The following is an 18401-nucleotide window of genomic DNA, read 5'->3' as shown; positions in this document are numbered from 1 at the left end:
GAGCCCAAATGATCCTCAACAGGCTTTCTGATAGATTCCAGTTCCTATTGTCTCAGAGGTAGGGCAAAGAGTCCAGGTCTTTGCTGCACTTGGTAATCATTTGCAGGGTGCACACAGAAGGAGCCTGAAAAAAATCTCAGTTCTCTTATTTATCAAAGGCACGTTGCTCTTCCTCCTCATCCAGTTTAAATTCTAGTTATATATTTGGTCTTCTCTAGATCTGGAGAGAAAGATAGAAAAATGGATCACTCAGAGGCTTTCATGACCGGAATTACTGGGTTGTTCAGAGTTTTCTGGGCTGTATGGCCATGTTCCAGAAGCATTCTCTCCTGACATTTCACCTTCATCTATGGCAGGCATCCTCAGAGGTTGTGAGGACTGCTGTAAACTAGGATTTATATATCTGTGGAAAGTCCAGGGTGGGAGAAAGAACTCTTGTCTGCTGGAGCTAGGTGAAACATGGAGCTAGCTCCAACAGATAAGAGTTATTTCTCCCACCCTGGACATTATTACTATTATTATTATTATTATTATTATTATTATTATTATGTGGGGTTCTTTTACCCCGCCCTTCTCACCCCGAAGGGGACTCAGGGCGGCTTACAAAAGCAAAGGCACAATTCGATGCCTGAATCATAAAACAATCATACACAAATTTACATCAATTCACAGTTAACAACAATTCATGCATTATAACCATAAAATCAATAAAATCAGTAAAAACCAATACAAACCCAATTTCTCCTCTTACATGGTCAGTGTTCGCTAACTCATAGATCTAGTTTTACGTTCTACTTCATCAATCCTGTTGGTCTTACTCGCCTGATTGACTGATTTAATTGCCAGAGTGCCCAAAGGCCTGGTCCCATAACCATGTCTTCACCCTCCTCCTGAAAGCGAGGAGGGATGGTGATGCCCTGATTTCCCCCGGGAGTGAGTTCCACAGGTGAGGAGCTACCACTGAGAATGCCCTGCTCCTCGTCCCCACCAGCCTCACTTGCGACAGTGGTGGGGTCGAGAGCAGGGCCTCCCCAGATGATCTCAGGGTGGGACGTAGAGGGAGATACGTTCGGACAGATACACTGGACCGGAACCGTACAGGGTTTTGTAGGTCAAAACCAGCACCTTGAATTGTGCTCGGAACTGAATCGGCAGCCAGTGGAGCTGGCATAGCAGTGGGGTGGTATGCTCCCTGTATGTCGCTCCGGTGAGCAATCTGGCTACCGCTCGCTGGACTAGTTGAAGTTTCTGAACAGTCTTCAAGGGCAACCCCACGTAGAGCGCGTTGCAGTAGTCTATTCGGGATGTAACAAGAGTGTGGACCACCGTGGCCAGATCAGACTTCCCGAGGTACGGGCACAACATTATTCCACAGATATATAAGCCCAATTTTCCTAGTTTCCAACAGACCTCACATCCTCTGAGGATGCCTGCCAAAGATGCAGTTGAAACATCAGGAGAGAATGCTTCTGGAACATGGCCATACAGTCCAGAAAACTCACAACAACCCAGATCACTCAGACTTTGAAGAAAGCGGTATAGTTCTTACATATACACATATTGTACACATAGACATATTAATTACACATGCAAAATGAAGGCTGCAGTCCTGATCTAACTTTTGCACTTTATTCACTCCACATGCATACATTGGGGGGTGCATCTACACTGCAGAATTAATGCAGTTTGACACCTTTTTACTTGCCATCATCAAGACAAGAGAGTTGTATTTGTGAGGTCTTCAGCCTTCTCTGCCTACAGTGCTGGTGCCTCACCAAACTACAAATCCCAGGATTCCATAGTGTTGTACAATGACAGTTAATGTGGTGACATTCTACAGCACAGATGCATCCAGTATGAATATGCCGCAGATTGTTTGCTGGAAATTTTTTAACAGGTCAAGACATATCGATTTTTTGCTGATAAGTTCTAATTGCCAAACTCAATTTAAGTTTTCCTTCCTCATTAGTTCTAACTGAGAGCACTTACCTCGCTGCTGTCTCTCAGCACCTTACTCTCCCGTTTGCTTGCTTGTCTCAGACCTTGATCTTTCTGAGCCACATCTTCTTTTCTGTGGTCAGTTGTTTTGTTTTCCGACACATATATACAAACGATGTGCAAACAGCCCCAGCCCTGGCTTAGCATAGAACTAGTATTAACCATAAGCAACCACCAACTTCCATGTAGGTGGGAGTAGCAGACAGCACTGTTGAAAGTTACGTGCAAAGTAAAATAGCAAGGGGTTTGGTTTTTTTTACACAGGGCCCTGAGATTGCATTATAGTTACTCTTCCATTGCTATGGTTTTGCTTAGAGAAACACAGAAACAAAAGATAACTTCATCCTCTTGAATTATGTGTGTCTTTTTGTCTCCTTGAATGCGCCATTCACCTGCACGCAAATGTGGAGCTTAGTTGTATGTAAGAAACTAGGGTTTTCTCTTTCCACTGTTTAGGATCACTCCGTGCATAGAATGAGTTATTTTTATTTTTTTCCTTTAGGAAAGTGTTTCTCAATCGGGGGTCGGGACCCCTGGGGAGGTCGTGAGGTGGTGTCAGAGAGGTCACCAAAGACCATCAGAAAACACAGTATTTTCTGTTGGTCATGAGGGTTCTGTGTCAGAATTTTGGCCTAATTCTATCATTGGTGAGGATCGGAATGCTCTTTGATTGTAGGTGAACTATAAATCCCAGCAACTACAACTCCCAAATGACAAGTCCTATATTCCCCCAAACTCCATCAGTGTTCACATTTCGGCATATTGAGTTTCCGTGCCAAGTTTGATCCAGATCCATCATAGTTTGAGTCCACACTGCTCTCTGGATGTAGGTGAACTGGAACTCCAAAACTCAAGGTCAATGCCCAATAAACCCTTCTTGTAATATCAGTTGTTCACGGGATTTCTGTGTGCCAAGTTTGGTTCAATTTCATTGTTGGTGAGGTTCAGAATGCTCTTTGATTGTAGGTGAACTATAAATCCCAGCAACTACAACTATCAAATGACAAAACCAATCCCCTTCCCCCAACCCCACCAGTATTCAAATTTGGGCATATCGGGTGCTAAATTTGGTCCAGTGAATGAAAATCCATCCTGAGTATCAGATATTTACATTACGATTCGTAACAGTAGCAAAATGACAGTTATGAAGTAGCAATGAGGAACTGTATTAAGGGGTCACAGCATTAGGAAGGTTGAGAAACATTGCTTTAGGAAGTCACGCTTTCTTAAGGTTCATCTACAACAGTGGTTCCCAACCTTTTTTTTTTTTAACCAGGGACCACTTTCCAACATTAGTACGAAAAGGATTATGAATCCGTTTTTAGTCAACTTTAAATTTGGCTTGGTTATTTGAGGTGCTGATTCAGAAAATTGCATTGGATAGACCACATCAACTCTAGTTTCTGATACAGAACAAATACCATCCAATAGTCGCCATCTGCTCGCCCACAGCAAACCATATTTAAAAATATAGATCTGATGTGGTAGTAGTAATCTTTCATGGGTATTCAGCCTCTCCTCTCCCAACATCCCCATTGCCTTGGGTTTCGTGAGACCAGTCGCTCTCCTTGCTGCATGGTTTTGAGGCAATGGCATAGTAATGGTGAGGCCACGGACCATATTTTCGTTCTGGCAGATGGCTGGTGGTCCATGGACCACAGGTTGGGAACCACTTATCTACAATGTAGAATTAATGCACTTTTCCTTTGTGGGTCATTAATATGGAATCATGGGAATTGTGGATTCCCTTAGCATTGAGCGATGTCAGTTAAAGTGTTGTCAAACTGCATTGTTTCCTGCAATTTGTAGTTTACCTAGGTCCATAGAAAACTCTGATAGGCAACATTAGCATCTCATAAAACTGCCAAGACACATTTCTGTATTTATGGCAGTTAAAGTCATATCAAAATGCAGTACATGTGAGAAAATGGCCTGAATCTGTCCATATCAGTAGGCTGGATGAAAATCTAGATTTCTAGATGTATACTGAATTTTTTCCATATATGATTCACCTAAAATTGCCTACTTTCCCTTCTGTATATTGGATCTGAGAGCCTGTGAGAACTTCCCTCACATCTATAACCCTTTTTGTGGAACATTGCAAGCAGAAACAAGAAGCAGAAGGATATATATACACAGGAAGTGGAAACGTGCATTTTCCCTGCATGTATCTGCATTCACAGACCACATCTCCCTTGTGCTTTGTACTGTGGATTTTGCAGCCTCACAGGATCAAATTCAACAGTTAAACATAAATATTGATTTCAATTCTCTTGGCTGGAGCACTCTTGGAAATTGCCAAGCTTTGGAAATGCACAATTGAAGGTGCATATTCTACAATGTATAATCGATGCAGTTTGAGATCACTTGCACTGCCATGGCTCAATGTTATGATATTTGGAGAGTTGTGGTTTTATTAGTACTAGCCGTGCTCTGCCATGCGTTGCTGTGGCCCACTCTGGTGGTCATGAGGGTTCTGTGTGGAAGGTTTGGCCCAATTCTATCGTTGATGGGGTTTGGAATGCTCTGTGATTGTAGGTGAACTATAAATCCCAGCAACTACAACTCCGAAGTGTCAAGATTCTATTTTCCCCAAACTCCACCAGTGTTCACATTTGGGCATATTGAGTATTCGTGTAGAGTTTGGTCCAGATCCATCATTGTTTGAGTCCACAGTGCTCTCTGGATGTAGGTGAACTACAACTCCAAAACCAAAGGACACTGCCCACCAAACCCTTCCAGTATTTTCTGTTGGTCATGGGAGAACTGTGTGCCAATTTTGGTCCAATTCTATTGTCGGCGGGGTTCAGAATGCTCTTTGATTGTAGGTGAACTATAAATCCCAGCAACTACAACTCCCAAATGACAAAAAAATTTTTTTGAGTGGAGGACATACATTGGGTTGTTAGGTGTCTTGTGTCCAAATTTGGTGTCAATTTGTCCAGTAGTTTTTGAGTTATGTTAATCCCACAAACGAACATTACGTTTTTATTTATATAGACTAGCTTTCCCCTTCCACGCGTTGCTGTGGCCCAGTGTGTATATGTGTTTTGTGTGTTTGTATATATTTGTGTATATGTGTATATATGTGTGTTTGCATGTATGTGTGGTTGTGCGCATGCGTTGTAATGTATTTTTTGTTTTTTGGCTTTTTATGTCTCTTCTGCTGTGTTTTTCAGTGTTTTATGAGTGATGGTCACTCGTTGGCCTGATAGGTGTCTTGTGTCCAAATTTGGTGTCAATTTTTCCAGTGCTTTTTGAGTTATGTTAATCCCACAAACGAACATTACATTTTTTAACATATAGATTTAGCCTTCTTTGCCAAAGAGTGCTGATGCCTCACCAAACTACAAATACCAGGATTCCCTAGCATTCCCTAGCCACGGCAGTTCAAGTGGTCTCAAACTGCATTAATTCTACAGTGTAGATCAGAGGTGTCCAACTTGTGGCCATCCAGATGTTTGGGTCTCCAATTCCCATAAGCCGTAGCCAGCTTGTCCAATACTCAGGAATTCTGAAAGCTAAAGTCCAAAACACCTGGAGAGTCACAAGTTTGACACTACCCTGAGATCTCTTTCTCTTCTTGGATTCAAAGAGTTTGGTCCATCACTGTTGTCAAAAATCTGAACCTATTTGAGAGTATTAATCTGACAGATGGAAATCGGTTTGCTTCAGTTAGGTACCCATTTGTTATAGATCCAAAGTTTGATATCATGTCATTTCAAATTCTGGACCAACTTCTGAGCTGTTGGACTAATCCATTGTAACAATAGGAGAATGGACATACAAATGACATGTTTGTTTGTTGCCAGTGTTGAACTTATGCATAAATCTTGCAATTGAGTTGAATTTTAATTGCTAATGTATACATTAACTCACACATTAATTGTTTAATTAATTGCCCCCGGTGGTGCAATGGGTTAAAACCTTTGTACTGGCAAGTCTGCTGAGCGATAAGTAAGTGGTTCAAATCCAAGGAAAGTGGGTTGAGCTCCCTTTGTCAGCTCCAGCTCCCCATGCAGGACATGAGAGAAGCCTCCCACAAGGATGATAAAACATTGCAGACGGTCAATTCTCTCATACCAGAAGCAACTTGAAGTTTCTCAAGCCACTCCTGACACAGAAAAAATGTTAATTTATTTTGAATTTTGTGTATATTGTTTTCCCTGTTAGTAACGTAACTGTACCCTATCTCCTAATAACTGAATTTTTAAAAATCCTGTGGATTTTACGAATAATCGAAACCACAAACGTGGGGGAGCCAATTGTAATTGTCATCATGTAACCACCCAACTGTTGACTCATCCATCAGCCTTGCCTCTCATGGCCCAAAGTGGCTTTCCTTCTTCGCACGCTAATGAGATTACACAGGCCGGGATTACAAGAGGATTTCATCTTTCCTTCCAGATAACGTCTAACATGATTCACAGAGAAACCAAAATGCAGAACCTGTCAAGCGGATGTAACCAAGATGGAGAGGAAGATGAACTAGGGGATGTTCTGAGGATCTTGGAAAGGAGGCAAAGATTTATTTCTACTTTGACACATATATAACGAAGAGGTAAGCTTCGGATCGGTATTGTTTAAATATATTAGCCGACTGGTAAAGATATAACCCAGCAGGGATGTATACTGCCTGAATTTGGCAGGAACGGTCTGGATTATTCCTCTGCCATCCCTTTTTCTTGGCTGTTTTTCAAATGTCCCAGTTTCACCCTGGTTCTCCCACTTTCCTCCTTTCTCCTCAGGATATGTCAATTGCTACAATTGTGGCATTCCTTTTTTCTACCGCTTCTACCTTTCCAAACAGCATTGTTTTAGTAAGGAGTCATATCTTCTCATGACATGGCCAAAAATGAAAGTCTCAATTAATCATCTTGGGCTGGATGTACATGGTCATATAATGCAGCTTGACCTGCATTATATGGTCAGTGTAAACCCAAATATATTACAGTTTGAACTGTACACTGACCATATAATGCAGTTCAAACTGCAATATATTTGGGTTTACGCTGACCATATAATGCCATTCAAACTGCATTATATGGCAGTGTAGATCCAACCTTGGCTTCTAGAGCAGTGGTTCTTAACCTTCCGAATGCCGCAACCCCTTAATACAGTTCCTCATGTTGTGGTGACCCCCAACCATAAAATTACTTCCGTTGCTACTTCATAACTGTAATTTTGCTATTGTTATGAATCATAATGTAAATATCTGATATGCAGGATGTATTTTCATTCATTGGACCAAACTGGGCACAAATACCTGATACGCCTAAATTTGAATACTAGTGGAATTTATTTTGTCATTTGGGAGTTGTAGTTACTGGGATTTATTGTTCACCGATAATCAAAAAGTATTCTGAACTCCACCAACGATAGAATTGGACCAAACTTGGCATACAGAACCCCCATACTAACAGAAAATACTGTGTTTTCTGGTGGTCTTTGGTGACCCCTCTGACGCCCCCTCGCAACCCCCCCAGGAAGTTCTAGAGAAAGTTCAGGCTTTGTTTGGTCTAGGATCCATGTATTTGTCTTTTTGGCAATCCATGGTATCCATAGACCAGTAATTCCCAACCTTTTTTTGACGACTACTTGACCAGGGACCACTTTGACCAGGGCCATTCCCCAACTGATTCGTAACCAAAAGAGTTACGAATCAGTTTTTGGTCAACTTTAGATTCGGTTTGGTTATTTGGGTTGCTGATTGAGAAAATTGCATTGGATAGACCTCATCAGCTGTAGTTTCTGATACAGAACATATGCCATTCAGTAGTTGCCTCTGCTCTCCCACAGAAAACCATATTTAAAAAGCATCAGCACCATAAGAGGGTTTCCTGAGAACAGTCTCTCTTGTTGCAACTATATAGTAACGTCAAGGCCACAGACTATATTTTAGTTCTTGTGGACCACTTGTGATCAAGAGACCACAGGTTGGCAACCACTGCCATAGACCGTTTCTCCAGCACCACTTTTCAAATAGGTTGATTTCCCAAAACGTCACTTAAAAATAACAAAAACTAGCTATGTTTCGTTATTTGTTGGTAAAACAAGAAACGATTCCTTTTAAAATCTGTAACAACATATAGCTAAATACCTTTTACTAGGAATATATGTGATCTAGATACAGAGGTGGCCCTAGGTAATTTTCAACGGTAAGCAAACAGTATTTTGGCGCCCCCCCTCCCCCACCAATCACTGATATATATTTTCTGTTCATCGTGGGAGTTCTGTGTGCCATATTTGGTTCAATTCCATCATTGGTGGAGTTCAGAATGCTCTTTGATTGTAGGTGAACTATACATTCCAGTAACTACAACTCACATATGTCAAGGTCTATTTTCCCCCAAGAGCACTTCAAGAGTGCCCCTGGGCAAAATCAACTATACTGCAAATGCTTACTTTGCATAATGGGTTGCCAAGGATTCCCCTGGACTGCTAGGGCTGTTGTGAGCTGAGGGGGCGCTCCTCAAGTGGCGGTCAAGGGGCATTTACAGAGGCGCCTCTGCGCCCCTGGCAAAAAAAGTGTACTGCGACCACTTATTTTGAGTAATGGACAAGCCGCCCCTGTCTAGATAGGACCATTATCTGGGTCCAATTCTTTACTGTCAATATCTAGCAAAACGCAAGATGTAATTTCTGGGTAAAGATATCCCCCAAGTTAAGAACAAGATAATTTTTTAAGGTTTCTTCTTAAGTTGAATTTGTATGTCAGTCAGGACAGGTACATTTTAAATGTAACTACAGCCTTGGTGGCGCAGTGGGTGGCGCAGTGGGTTAAACCACTGAGCTGCTGAACTTGTTGACCGAAAGGTCACAAGTTCGAATCTGGGGAACAGCGTGAGCTCCCGCTGTTAGCCGCAGCTTCTACCAACCTAGCAGTTCAAAAACATGCAAATGTGAGTAGATCAGTAGGTACCGCTCCAGCGGGAAGATAATGATGCTCAATGCAGCCATGCAGGCCACATGACCTTGGAGGTGTCTATGGACAACGCTGGCTCTTTGGCTTAGAAATGGAGATGAGCACCACCCCCAGAGTCGGACATGATTGGACTTAATGTCAGGGGAAAACCTTTACCTTTATATCTATATATATATCTATATCTGTGTGTGTGTGTGTGCAAGCATTGGATAGCATAGGGAAAGGTTATTTATTTATTTATTTATTTATTTATTTCGGTTGCCCTTCTTTATTTATTTTGGTCGCCCTTCTCACCCCGGGGGGGGGACTCAGGGCGGCTTACAAAAGCGAGGCACAATTCGATGCCCGCATCACATACAGCAAAAGACAATAACATCATTTAACAACAGCAATTCTATCAATAACAGCAATTACCATAAAGACAATAATTATAATAGGTAAAAACAACCATAAAACCAATAAAAGCAATAAAAATCCATACAAACCTCCTTGATGGTCAGCGTTTCACAATCTCATAGTTTAAATTCCAATTCCACAATTGTCAGTCCTTTTAGTCCTATTCATCTGGTTTCCATATCTAATTGTCAGGTTGCCCAAAGGCCTGGTCCCACAACCACGTCTTTACCTTCCTCCTGAAGGTGAGGAGGGATGTTGATGCCCTAATTTCCCCCGGGAGTGAGTTCCACAAGTGAGGGGCCACCACCGAGAAGGCCCTGCTCCTCGTCCCCACCAGCCTCGCTTGTGATAGTGGTGGAGTCGAGAGCAGGGCCTCCCCAGATTATCTTAAATTCCGGGGTGGGACGTAGCGGGAGATACGTTCGGACAGATACACTGGACCGGAACCGTAAAGGGTTTTGTAGGTCAAAACCAGCACCTTGAATTGTGCTCGGAATTGAATCGGCAGCCAGTGGAGCTGACACAGCAGGGGGGGTGGTGTGTTCCCTGTATGTCGCCCCGGTGAGCAGTCTGGCTGCCGCTCGCTGGACCAATTGAAGTTTCCGAACAGTCTTCAAGGGCAACCCCACGCAGAGTGCGTTGCAGTAGTCTAAACAAGATGTAACATGGTTAACGTCCCTGTGGTATTTCCTTTGCTGTCTGTGCCCCTATTCAGAAGATTTCACCTCACTTTCTGTCCCTGTGATTATGGGATTTTGAAGAAATTGGCTTGTTGTGGAAACAAGAATTGGTGAGAAACCTTAAGTGGAGACACCTTTTCCCATGAAAACTCTTACCAGCATGAATTTCCCTTCTGAGTGGTAGATTTCTCTCACTTCCTGTTGTCACACCTCCGTTCTTAACTACAAATCATTTGTTAAGTCAGCTGTTTGTAACTCGGGGCCTGCCTGTAGTTACAAATGTCATGTTGTTTTGGAAACTGTCGTCAGCTCCTTGTTTCCTGTTTTTATAAATAACCTATAAACAATGCAAATCTTGTTGAGTTGTCCAGGAGAACTTGTAAAGAATGTAAATCTTTTGGTTACTAATAAACTCAACACATACTCCCTATAACTAAAATTATACTCCTTTTATGTAGCATGGAGTCATAGAGCTGACCACAATTTGCTGTTTGATGCAGAATTGCCTGTTCATCCATCCATTTTAATGGCAACCCCAGAGTTGTGCAACTAAGAAAAAATGGTTTTCTCCCATGTTAGTTGCCTTTAAGTAATTTCCAACTTGTGGCAAACCTAAGACAACTGTATCATGGGGTTTTCTTGGCAAGATTTGTTGAGGGAGGGGATTGACTTTGTTTTCCTTTGAGGCTGAGAGACTGTGACTTATCCAAGTTCACCAAGTGGGTTTCCATAAAATCATAGAATAATGGAATCATAGAATCATAGTTGGAAGAGACCTTGTGGGCTATCCAGTCCAGTCCCCTGCCAAGAAGCAGGAAAATCACACTCAAAGCAACCCCGACAGATGGCAATCCAGCCTCTGTTTAAAACCCTCCAGAGAAGGAGCCTCCACCACATGCCCTTTGCATGTAGGAAGATATAATTTGATATTTATACGATGCTTAAGGTGACGTAGTGATGATGTTACATATATAGAAACATGTTTCTTTGTTTGCCTGCATTCGAAGATGTATAAAAGGGAAAGACAACACCTTTATCCTCACTCTGGTTCACTTGTGGATGAGATTCCACACCAGGGTCTCAGCTGACAATAAATGTACTTTTCTGCCTCCAAACAAAGGATCACTCTTGGTACTGTATTATCTCTCCTATCTGCTGCTACAATAACAAGATCAAAAACAGGAGAATCAACAACAATAAACCAGGAGATGACAGAACTGGTATTGTTGTAGGGTTTTTGGCCATGTTCTAGAGGCATTCTCTCCTGACATTTTGCCTGCATCTATGGCAAGCATCCTCAGAGGTAGTGAGGTCTGTTGGAACTAGGAAAAAGGATTTATATATCTGTGGAATGACCAGGGTGGGACAAAGGACTCTTGTCTGCTGGAGCTAGGTGTGAATGTTTCAACTGTTTCAAATGTTTCGAAGCCAGCCCGAGTTGGAGTGGGTTTCCAACCAGTTGTGTGTAGCCTGTTGTCGACCTTTGCAACCCGAAAGACAGTTGCATCTGTCAAGTAGGAAAATAAGGTATCACCTTAAAGTGTGGGGAGGCTAAATTATCTGATTTATGAGGCCATAAAGAAGACTCCAGCAAAGCATTCCAGCGGGGAAGCATGCGGGGAATGCGGAAGTGCTTCATCAGTGTCGCAGATGGACGATGAAAGCGACAGCTCCCCTGGCGGCTAGAAAAAAGTTAAATAGCCTCTGTGTATGTCTGTATATGTTTGTATGTCAAAATTGGCACTGAATGTTTGCCATATATGTGTACACTGTAATCCGCCCTGAGTCCCCTGTGGGGTGAGAAGGGTGGAATATAAAAGCTGTAAATAAATAAATAAATAAACTGACCACCTTGATTAGCATATAATGGCCTGACAGTGCCTGGAGCAAACTTTTGTTGAGAGGTGATTAGATGTCCTTGTTTGTTTCCTCCCTGTTGTAATTTTAGACTTTTTTAATACTGGTAGCCAGATTTTGTTCATTTTCATGGTTTTGTTAGTTCCATGTTAACAAGGGTCATCTACACTGTAGAATTAATGCAGTTCCGGCCCAAGCTACCTTTCCGACTGCATCTCGGCGTATGAACCCACCAGGACTTTGAGATCTTCCGGGGAGGCCCTGCTCTCGATTCCACGAGCTTCACAAGCTCGACTGGTGGGGACGAGAGACAGGGCCTTCTTGGTGGTGGCTCCCCGGCTGTGGAACGCCCTTCCCACAGATATTAGATTAGCACCATCTCTTATGGTCTTCCGCAAAAAAGTAAAGACCTGGTTATTTGTGCAGGCGTTCGAATAATGAGTGCAAGACTGGTAATGACATAGGAATGAAATAATGGATGACGAACCTGGATCATGTTTTAGTGACGAGACGCTAGTGAATGGTTTCATAGTAATTGTGTATTAATTGTGTATTAGATTAGGTTATTAACTGTTTTATATTGGTGTTGAATTCTGCTATGTTCTGTGTTTTGTGAACCGCTGTGAGTCGCCTTCGGGCTGAGAACAGCGGTATAGAAGCAAAGTAAATAAATAAATAATAAATAAGTTTGACATCACTTAACTGCCATGGCTCAGTGCTATGGAACCATGGGAGTTATGGTTTTGCAAGGTCTGGGTATGAAAGTCCAATCTCTGGTTGGGAGGAAAGTATGCGGACGTGTCCTTAAAACCGCTGGTTAGGATGACAGATGGCAAGAGATTAGCGATGACAAGAAAATCTGTCCTGACTAACAGTTTTGTGGAGCTGGGAAGATAAAGCGTTTCTCCAGGCCATACAAAGAGGCAGTCAGAGGAGACACAAAGAGGAGTGTTATAGAGAGGATTTATATATACCAGATGAAGAAGTGGGCGTGAAAGAGAGAGCGTTATGCAGTGCCGTAAATTCTGCTTTTAGCAACCGGCTGCAGAGAGAAGGACTTCAAAAGCCTGGGGCTGTCGGGTGGAGAAAAAGCAGGAGATTTTGACTTTGATCTTAAATAAAATATAATTTCGAAACACCATTCACTTCCCCAGCTCTTTCATTTCTCTCCCATTTGTAGTTCCGGAGTAGCTGTCCCTACTGAAGGAAAGGGGCTGTTGGTTGATGTGTTTTAAAACATCTCAGTTGCCTCAGCAGAGAAGCCAATTAAAACGAAATATAGCAGCAGTAGCCAAATAGCATCAAAAAGTGTGAGAAGTTAATTTTTGTTAAGGAAAGGATATTTTTGAACATCTTAAACACTGTCACAGATTGAGCTGGCTGGAAATTTCCAAGGGCAGTGGGGTCACCACTAAAAAGTATCTGTTTTAGAGCCGTCGCAAACTCTGTTCCTGCGAGAGAAAACCTTGCTAGCATGTCCCTGACGTCACGAGACTCCGCCTCTCACCCCGCCCCTTTCTCTGCCCCTTTCTCCATGCGAGCGTGGTTTTTCCTTTGCTAGGGCAGCATTGCCCGCATTTTCTCTCAGTTGGCTGAATTCAACTGAGAGAAAATGCGGGCAATGCTGCCCTAGCAAAGGAAAAACCACGCTCGCAAAGAGAAAGGGGCGGAGAAAGGGGCGGGGAGAGAGGCGCAGGCTCATGACGTCAGGGACTTGCTAGCAAGGATTTCTCCAGCAGAAACCTAGTTTGCGACGGGCCTTAGAGCCGTCTCAAACTCTGTTCCTGCGAGAGAAAACCTTGCTAGCATGTCCCTGACGTCACGAGACTCCGCCTCTCACCCCGCCCCTTTCTCTGCCCCTTTCTCCATGCGAGCGTGGTTTTTCCTTTGCTAGGGCAGCATTGCCCGCATTTTCTCTCAGTTGGCTGAATTCAACTGAGAGAAAATGCGGGCAATGCTGCCCTAGCAAAGGAAAAACCACGCTCGCAAAGAGAAAGGGGCGGAGAAAGGGGCGGGGAGAGAGGCGCAGGCTCATGACGTCAGGGACTTGCTAGCAAGGATTTCTCCAGCAGAAACCTAGTTTGCGACGGGCCTTAGAGCCGTCTCAAACTCTGTTCCTGCGAGAGAAAACCTTGCTAGCATGTCCCTGACGTCACGAGACTCCGCCTCTCACCCCGCCCCTTTCTCTGCCCCTTTCTCCATGCGAGCGTGGTTTTTCCTTTGCTAGGGCAGCATTGCCCGCATTTTCTCTCAGTTGGCTGAATTCAACTGAGAGAAAATGCGGGCAATGCTGCCCTAGCAAAGGAAAAACCACGCTCGCAAAGAGAAAGGGGCGGAGAAAGGGGCGGGGAGAGAGGCGCAGGCTCATGACGTCAGGGACTTGCTAGCAAGGATTTCTCCAGCAGAAACCTAGTTTGCGACGGGCCTTAGTCTGGACTAGTCTTACTGATTTTAATGATAGGCCTATAGGTAGACAGATCAAGAGTGCTTTTTTAAAGCATGGGCAGGTTTATATCATATAGACATCTATACACTAATATCTTCAAAACAAAATGGCCATAATGAGAGTGGCAGGGCATGAGGAATGGCAGATCGCCTGAGCCCAACTACACCGTGAAATGAATGCAGCTGGACCTTGCTTTAAATACTATAGCTCCATATTATGCAGTCCTGGGAGTTAACATTTTCCAAAGTCCACACCCTTCTCTTGGTGCATTTACAATATGGAATGAATGCCTTTTATACCCCACTTTAAATGTCATGGCTCCATGCACTATAGTCCTCCTGGGAGTTATAGTTTCCCAAGGTTCATACCTTTCTCCGGGTGCATCTACATTGTGGAATGAATGCAGCTGGATCTTACTTTAAATACCATAGCTCTATGCTATGCAGTCCTGGGAGTTATAGTTTTCCAAAGTCCACACCCTTCTCTTGGTGCATTTACAGTATGGAATGAATGCCCTTGCACCCCATTTTAAATGCCATGGCTCCATGCAATTGAGTCCTCCTGGGAGCAACAGTTTTCCAAGGTCCATAATCTTCTCTGGGTACATTTACACTGTGGAATGAATGCAGCTAGACCTTGCTTTAAATACCATAGCTCGATACTATGCAGTCCTGGGAGTTATAGTTTTCCAAAGTCCACACCCTTCTCTTGGTACATTTACAGTATGGAATGAATTCCCTTGCACCCCACTTTAAATGCCATGGCTCCATGCAATGGAGTCCTCCTGGGAATTACAGTTTCCCAAGGTCCATACTCTTCTCTGGGTACATCTACACTGTGGAATGAATGCAGCTGGACCTTACATTAAATACCATAGCTACATATTATGCAGTCCTGGGAGTTAAAGTTTTCCAAAGTCCACACCCTTCTCTTGGTGCATTTACAGCATGGAATGAATGCCTTTTATACCCCACTTTAAATGTCATGGCTCCATGTGCTGTAGTCCTCCTGGGAGTTATAGTTTCCCAAGGTTCATACCTTTCTCCGGGTGCATCTACATTGTGGAATGAATGCAGCTGGATCTTACTTTAAATACCATAGCTCTATGCTATGCAGTCCTGGGAGTTATAGTTTTCCAAAGTCCACACCCTTCTCTTGGTACATTTACAGTATGGAATGAATTCCCTTGCACCCCACTTTAAATGTCATGGCTCCATGCAATGGAGTCCTCCTGGGAATTACAGTTTCCCAAGGTCCATACTCTTCTCTGGGTACATCTACACTGTGGAATGAATGCAGCTGGACCTTACATTAAATACCATAGCTCCATGGTGGGTAATCCGTTTCATTTCAAAACTGAGTCAGACTGAGCTCTACTCTACCACGCACTTCCCTGCTTCAGTGTGATGAAGTCCCAAGAATTGGTCTGCAGTCACTATATTATAGCCTCAGTGGCTAATACATGAGTACAATAAAGCCAGATTTTTGGACTTATTGGAGCCCTTTCACTACATGGTCCTCAGTGAACTTCAGTTTCTGCAAAATGAAATCAAAGTGCAAAAGTTGTTCCTGCTCAATTAACCCAACAAAAAGGGAAAGGAAATCATGCCCTTCTCATTAGGCTCAGACAATAGAAAACTGCTGCACATCTTCTAGTTTGTGTATTCTTCCCCATGAGTAACATTTTCCATCTTGACCACACTTGGGGTTCATTTACATTGTAGAATTAATGCAGTTTAAAACCACTTTAACTGTTATTTCTCAGTGCTATAGAATCATGGGAATTCTAGTTTTGCAAGATGTTTAGCGTTCTCTGTTAAAAAAATTGCTAGTGCCTCACTAAATTACAAATTCCAGGATTCCTTTGCATTTGGCCATGGCAGTTAAAGTGGTGTCAAACTGCATTCATTCTACATCTTAGATGCACCTTTGGGTGCTACATGTATCCAGGTTTCCATCTACAAAACTTTGGTATAATTGAATCCCATCTGTTCCACATCATTGAGAGTCGATCAGCTCAGGAGAACGGGACTTGATAATGACCAACTTTGTCATTTTGTCTTTCTTCTAGACCATATACCTTCCTATCTAAACATGTCTTTGCTCCTATTGGATGAAACAGCAGGGGACCTGCCAGTCCGAGACACCAACCAGAAGCCCTCAGTGATAGCAGCCATACAAGGTCAGTCATCTAAGATCACAATTCTGATGGGAAAGGGCATCTCTGGGGCACAAGGACTCTCCATGACTGCCACACAATAAGATATGAAACCTTCCTCAGGTGTGGGCATGTCCAGAGCCCAAAAATATCTGTATATATATGTGGTACCCATATTACAGAATCTGATACCACTTTAACTGTCATGACTCCATCCTATGGAAGCATAAACTTTATAGTTTGGTGAGGGATTTTCAATTCTTTGCTAGAGAGTTCTTCGACACTCCCTTAAGTACTAAAATCTTGTCTTTTCCCCCTGCAAGCAGAGTGAAAATGGCATTGTCCATGCACGTTTTTCACATGATAGTCATGTCTTGAAAATATTTTTAATATTGATTTGTCATTTTATATAAGGGATGCTATTTTGTTTCACCCCGAATCCCCATCGGGGAGATGGTGGTGGGGTATAAATAAAGATTATTATTATTATTATTATTATTATTATTATTTATTCAAACTTATACGCCGCCACTCCCCTGGGGCTCGGAGCGGCTTACAAGAATGGCTAAAATCTAACACAATTTAAAAACAATTTAAAACAATTTAAAAACAGCAATATTAAAAATCAAAGGCCTGTCGAAACAGATATGTCTTACATGCCCTGCGGAAAGCTGATAAGTCCCGCACAGCGTGGACTTCAGGTGTCAGAGTATTCCAGAGTGATGGTGCCACTGCTGTAAAGGCTCTGCGTGTGGTTGCTGTTAGACGCAAGGTCTTGACACTGGGAATTTCCAATAGATCTTGGTCCTCAGAATGGAGGGATCTCTGGGGTTGGTAGGGGGTGAGGCGGTCCCTCAGGCACATCGGCCCCAGACCATGCAAGGCCTTAAAGGTGAGTACCATCACTTTGAAAGTGATCCAGTGCTCAATTGGTAACCAATGCAGCTGTAGTAAGATTGGTGTTATGTGGCATCTCATCGGAATTCCCGCAAGAAGCCGAGCAGCTGCATTTTGTACCAACTTGAGCTTCCGGATCACCGACAGAGGAAGGCCAGTGTAGAGGGCGTTACAGTAGTCCAGTCTTGAGATGACCATAGCCTGGATCACCGTAGCTAGGTCGTCCCTGGACAGGTAGGGGGCCAGCCGTCTAGCCTGCCGCAGATGAAAAAAAGCGGTTCTGCTAATGGCGGAGACCTGGGCCTCCATCATCAGCAGAGGGTCCAAAAGGACTCCCAGACTCTTTACCAACGATGACGGGCGTAGCGCCTCGCCATCCAGGGTAGGCAGATGGATATCCCCACTGCCCGGTCGACCCAGCCATAGGATCTCCGTCTTTGCTGGATTCACCCTCAACCTGCTGGCACGCAGCCATCCAGTAATGGCCTCAAGGCACTGATGGAAACAATTGGCCTTCCATCTTCAGGACCAGCTGAGTGTCATCGGCGTACTGATAACACTCAATTTGAATACCACAGATTTTGGAATACATGGAAGGTCCTGGAACTAAATCCCTGAGGATATCACTGGACAACTGTAATCAGTGAATATCATATCCTGCCTTTGTCCTGACTTAGGATCCAAGGTTTAATTTATGTCAATGCTTCTTAGCAATCTAATGTGGAAGTCTGGCCAGAAATAGATGCCATATTTTTGTTGAAATCCAGACCCCAACATGATCAACCCCATAGTCTGCAGCTCCATAGGAATGAATTAGGGAGCCCGTGTTGACCCTAGTTTCAGACTATCTTTCACTGAAGCCCCTGGAATGTTTCACAATCACTGTACACACTTCAGACATCTACACAATAATTGGCATAATCCCTTCACAATACCCCGGGAAGACATACAATGGACTTATGAATGAGCTGCTGGGTCTTTTTCTATTTTCCCTGATATGATTTTATTTTATTCCTGGAAACATTTCCTCTCCTATATTGCCAA

The 18401-nt window shown here is 43.2% G+C and overlaps 1 protein-coding gene across 1 annotated transcript in view; it reads left to right on the top strand.

The window, feature by feature from the left end:
* Positions 1-12563: 12563 nt before the first annotated feature.
* Positions 12564-18401, top strand: part of RPGRIP1 (RPGR interacting protein 1) — a 44629-nt gene continuing 38791 nt past the window's right edge. The window contains exons 1-2 of the mRNA XM_067469571.1: positions 12564-12612; positions 16311-16484. Coding sequence (XP_067325672.1) covers positions 12564-12612; positions 16311-16484 — 223 coding nt within the window. The remainder of the gene's footprint in view (positions 12613-16310; positions 16485-18401) is intronic.

The sequence above is a fragment of the Anolis sagrei genome, chromosome 6 (assembly GCF_037176765.1).
Source record: "Anolis sagrei isolate rAnoSag1 chromosome 6, rAnoSag1.mat, whole genome shotgun sequence".
NCBI lineage: Eukaryota > Metazoa > Chordata > Lepidosauria > Squamata > Dactyloidae > Anolis > Anolis sagrei.
This window is presented reverse-complemented; position numbering and strand designations above follow the sequence as displayed.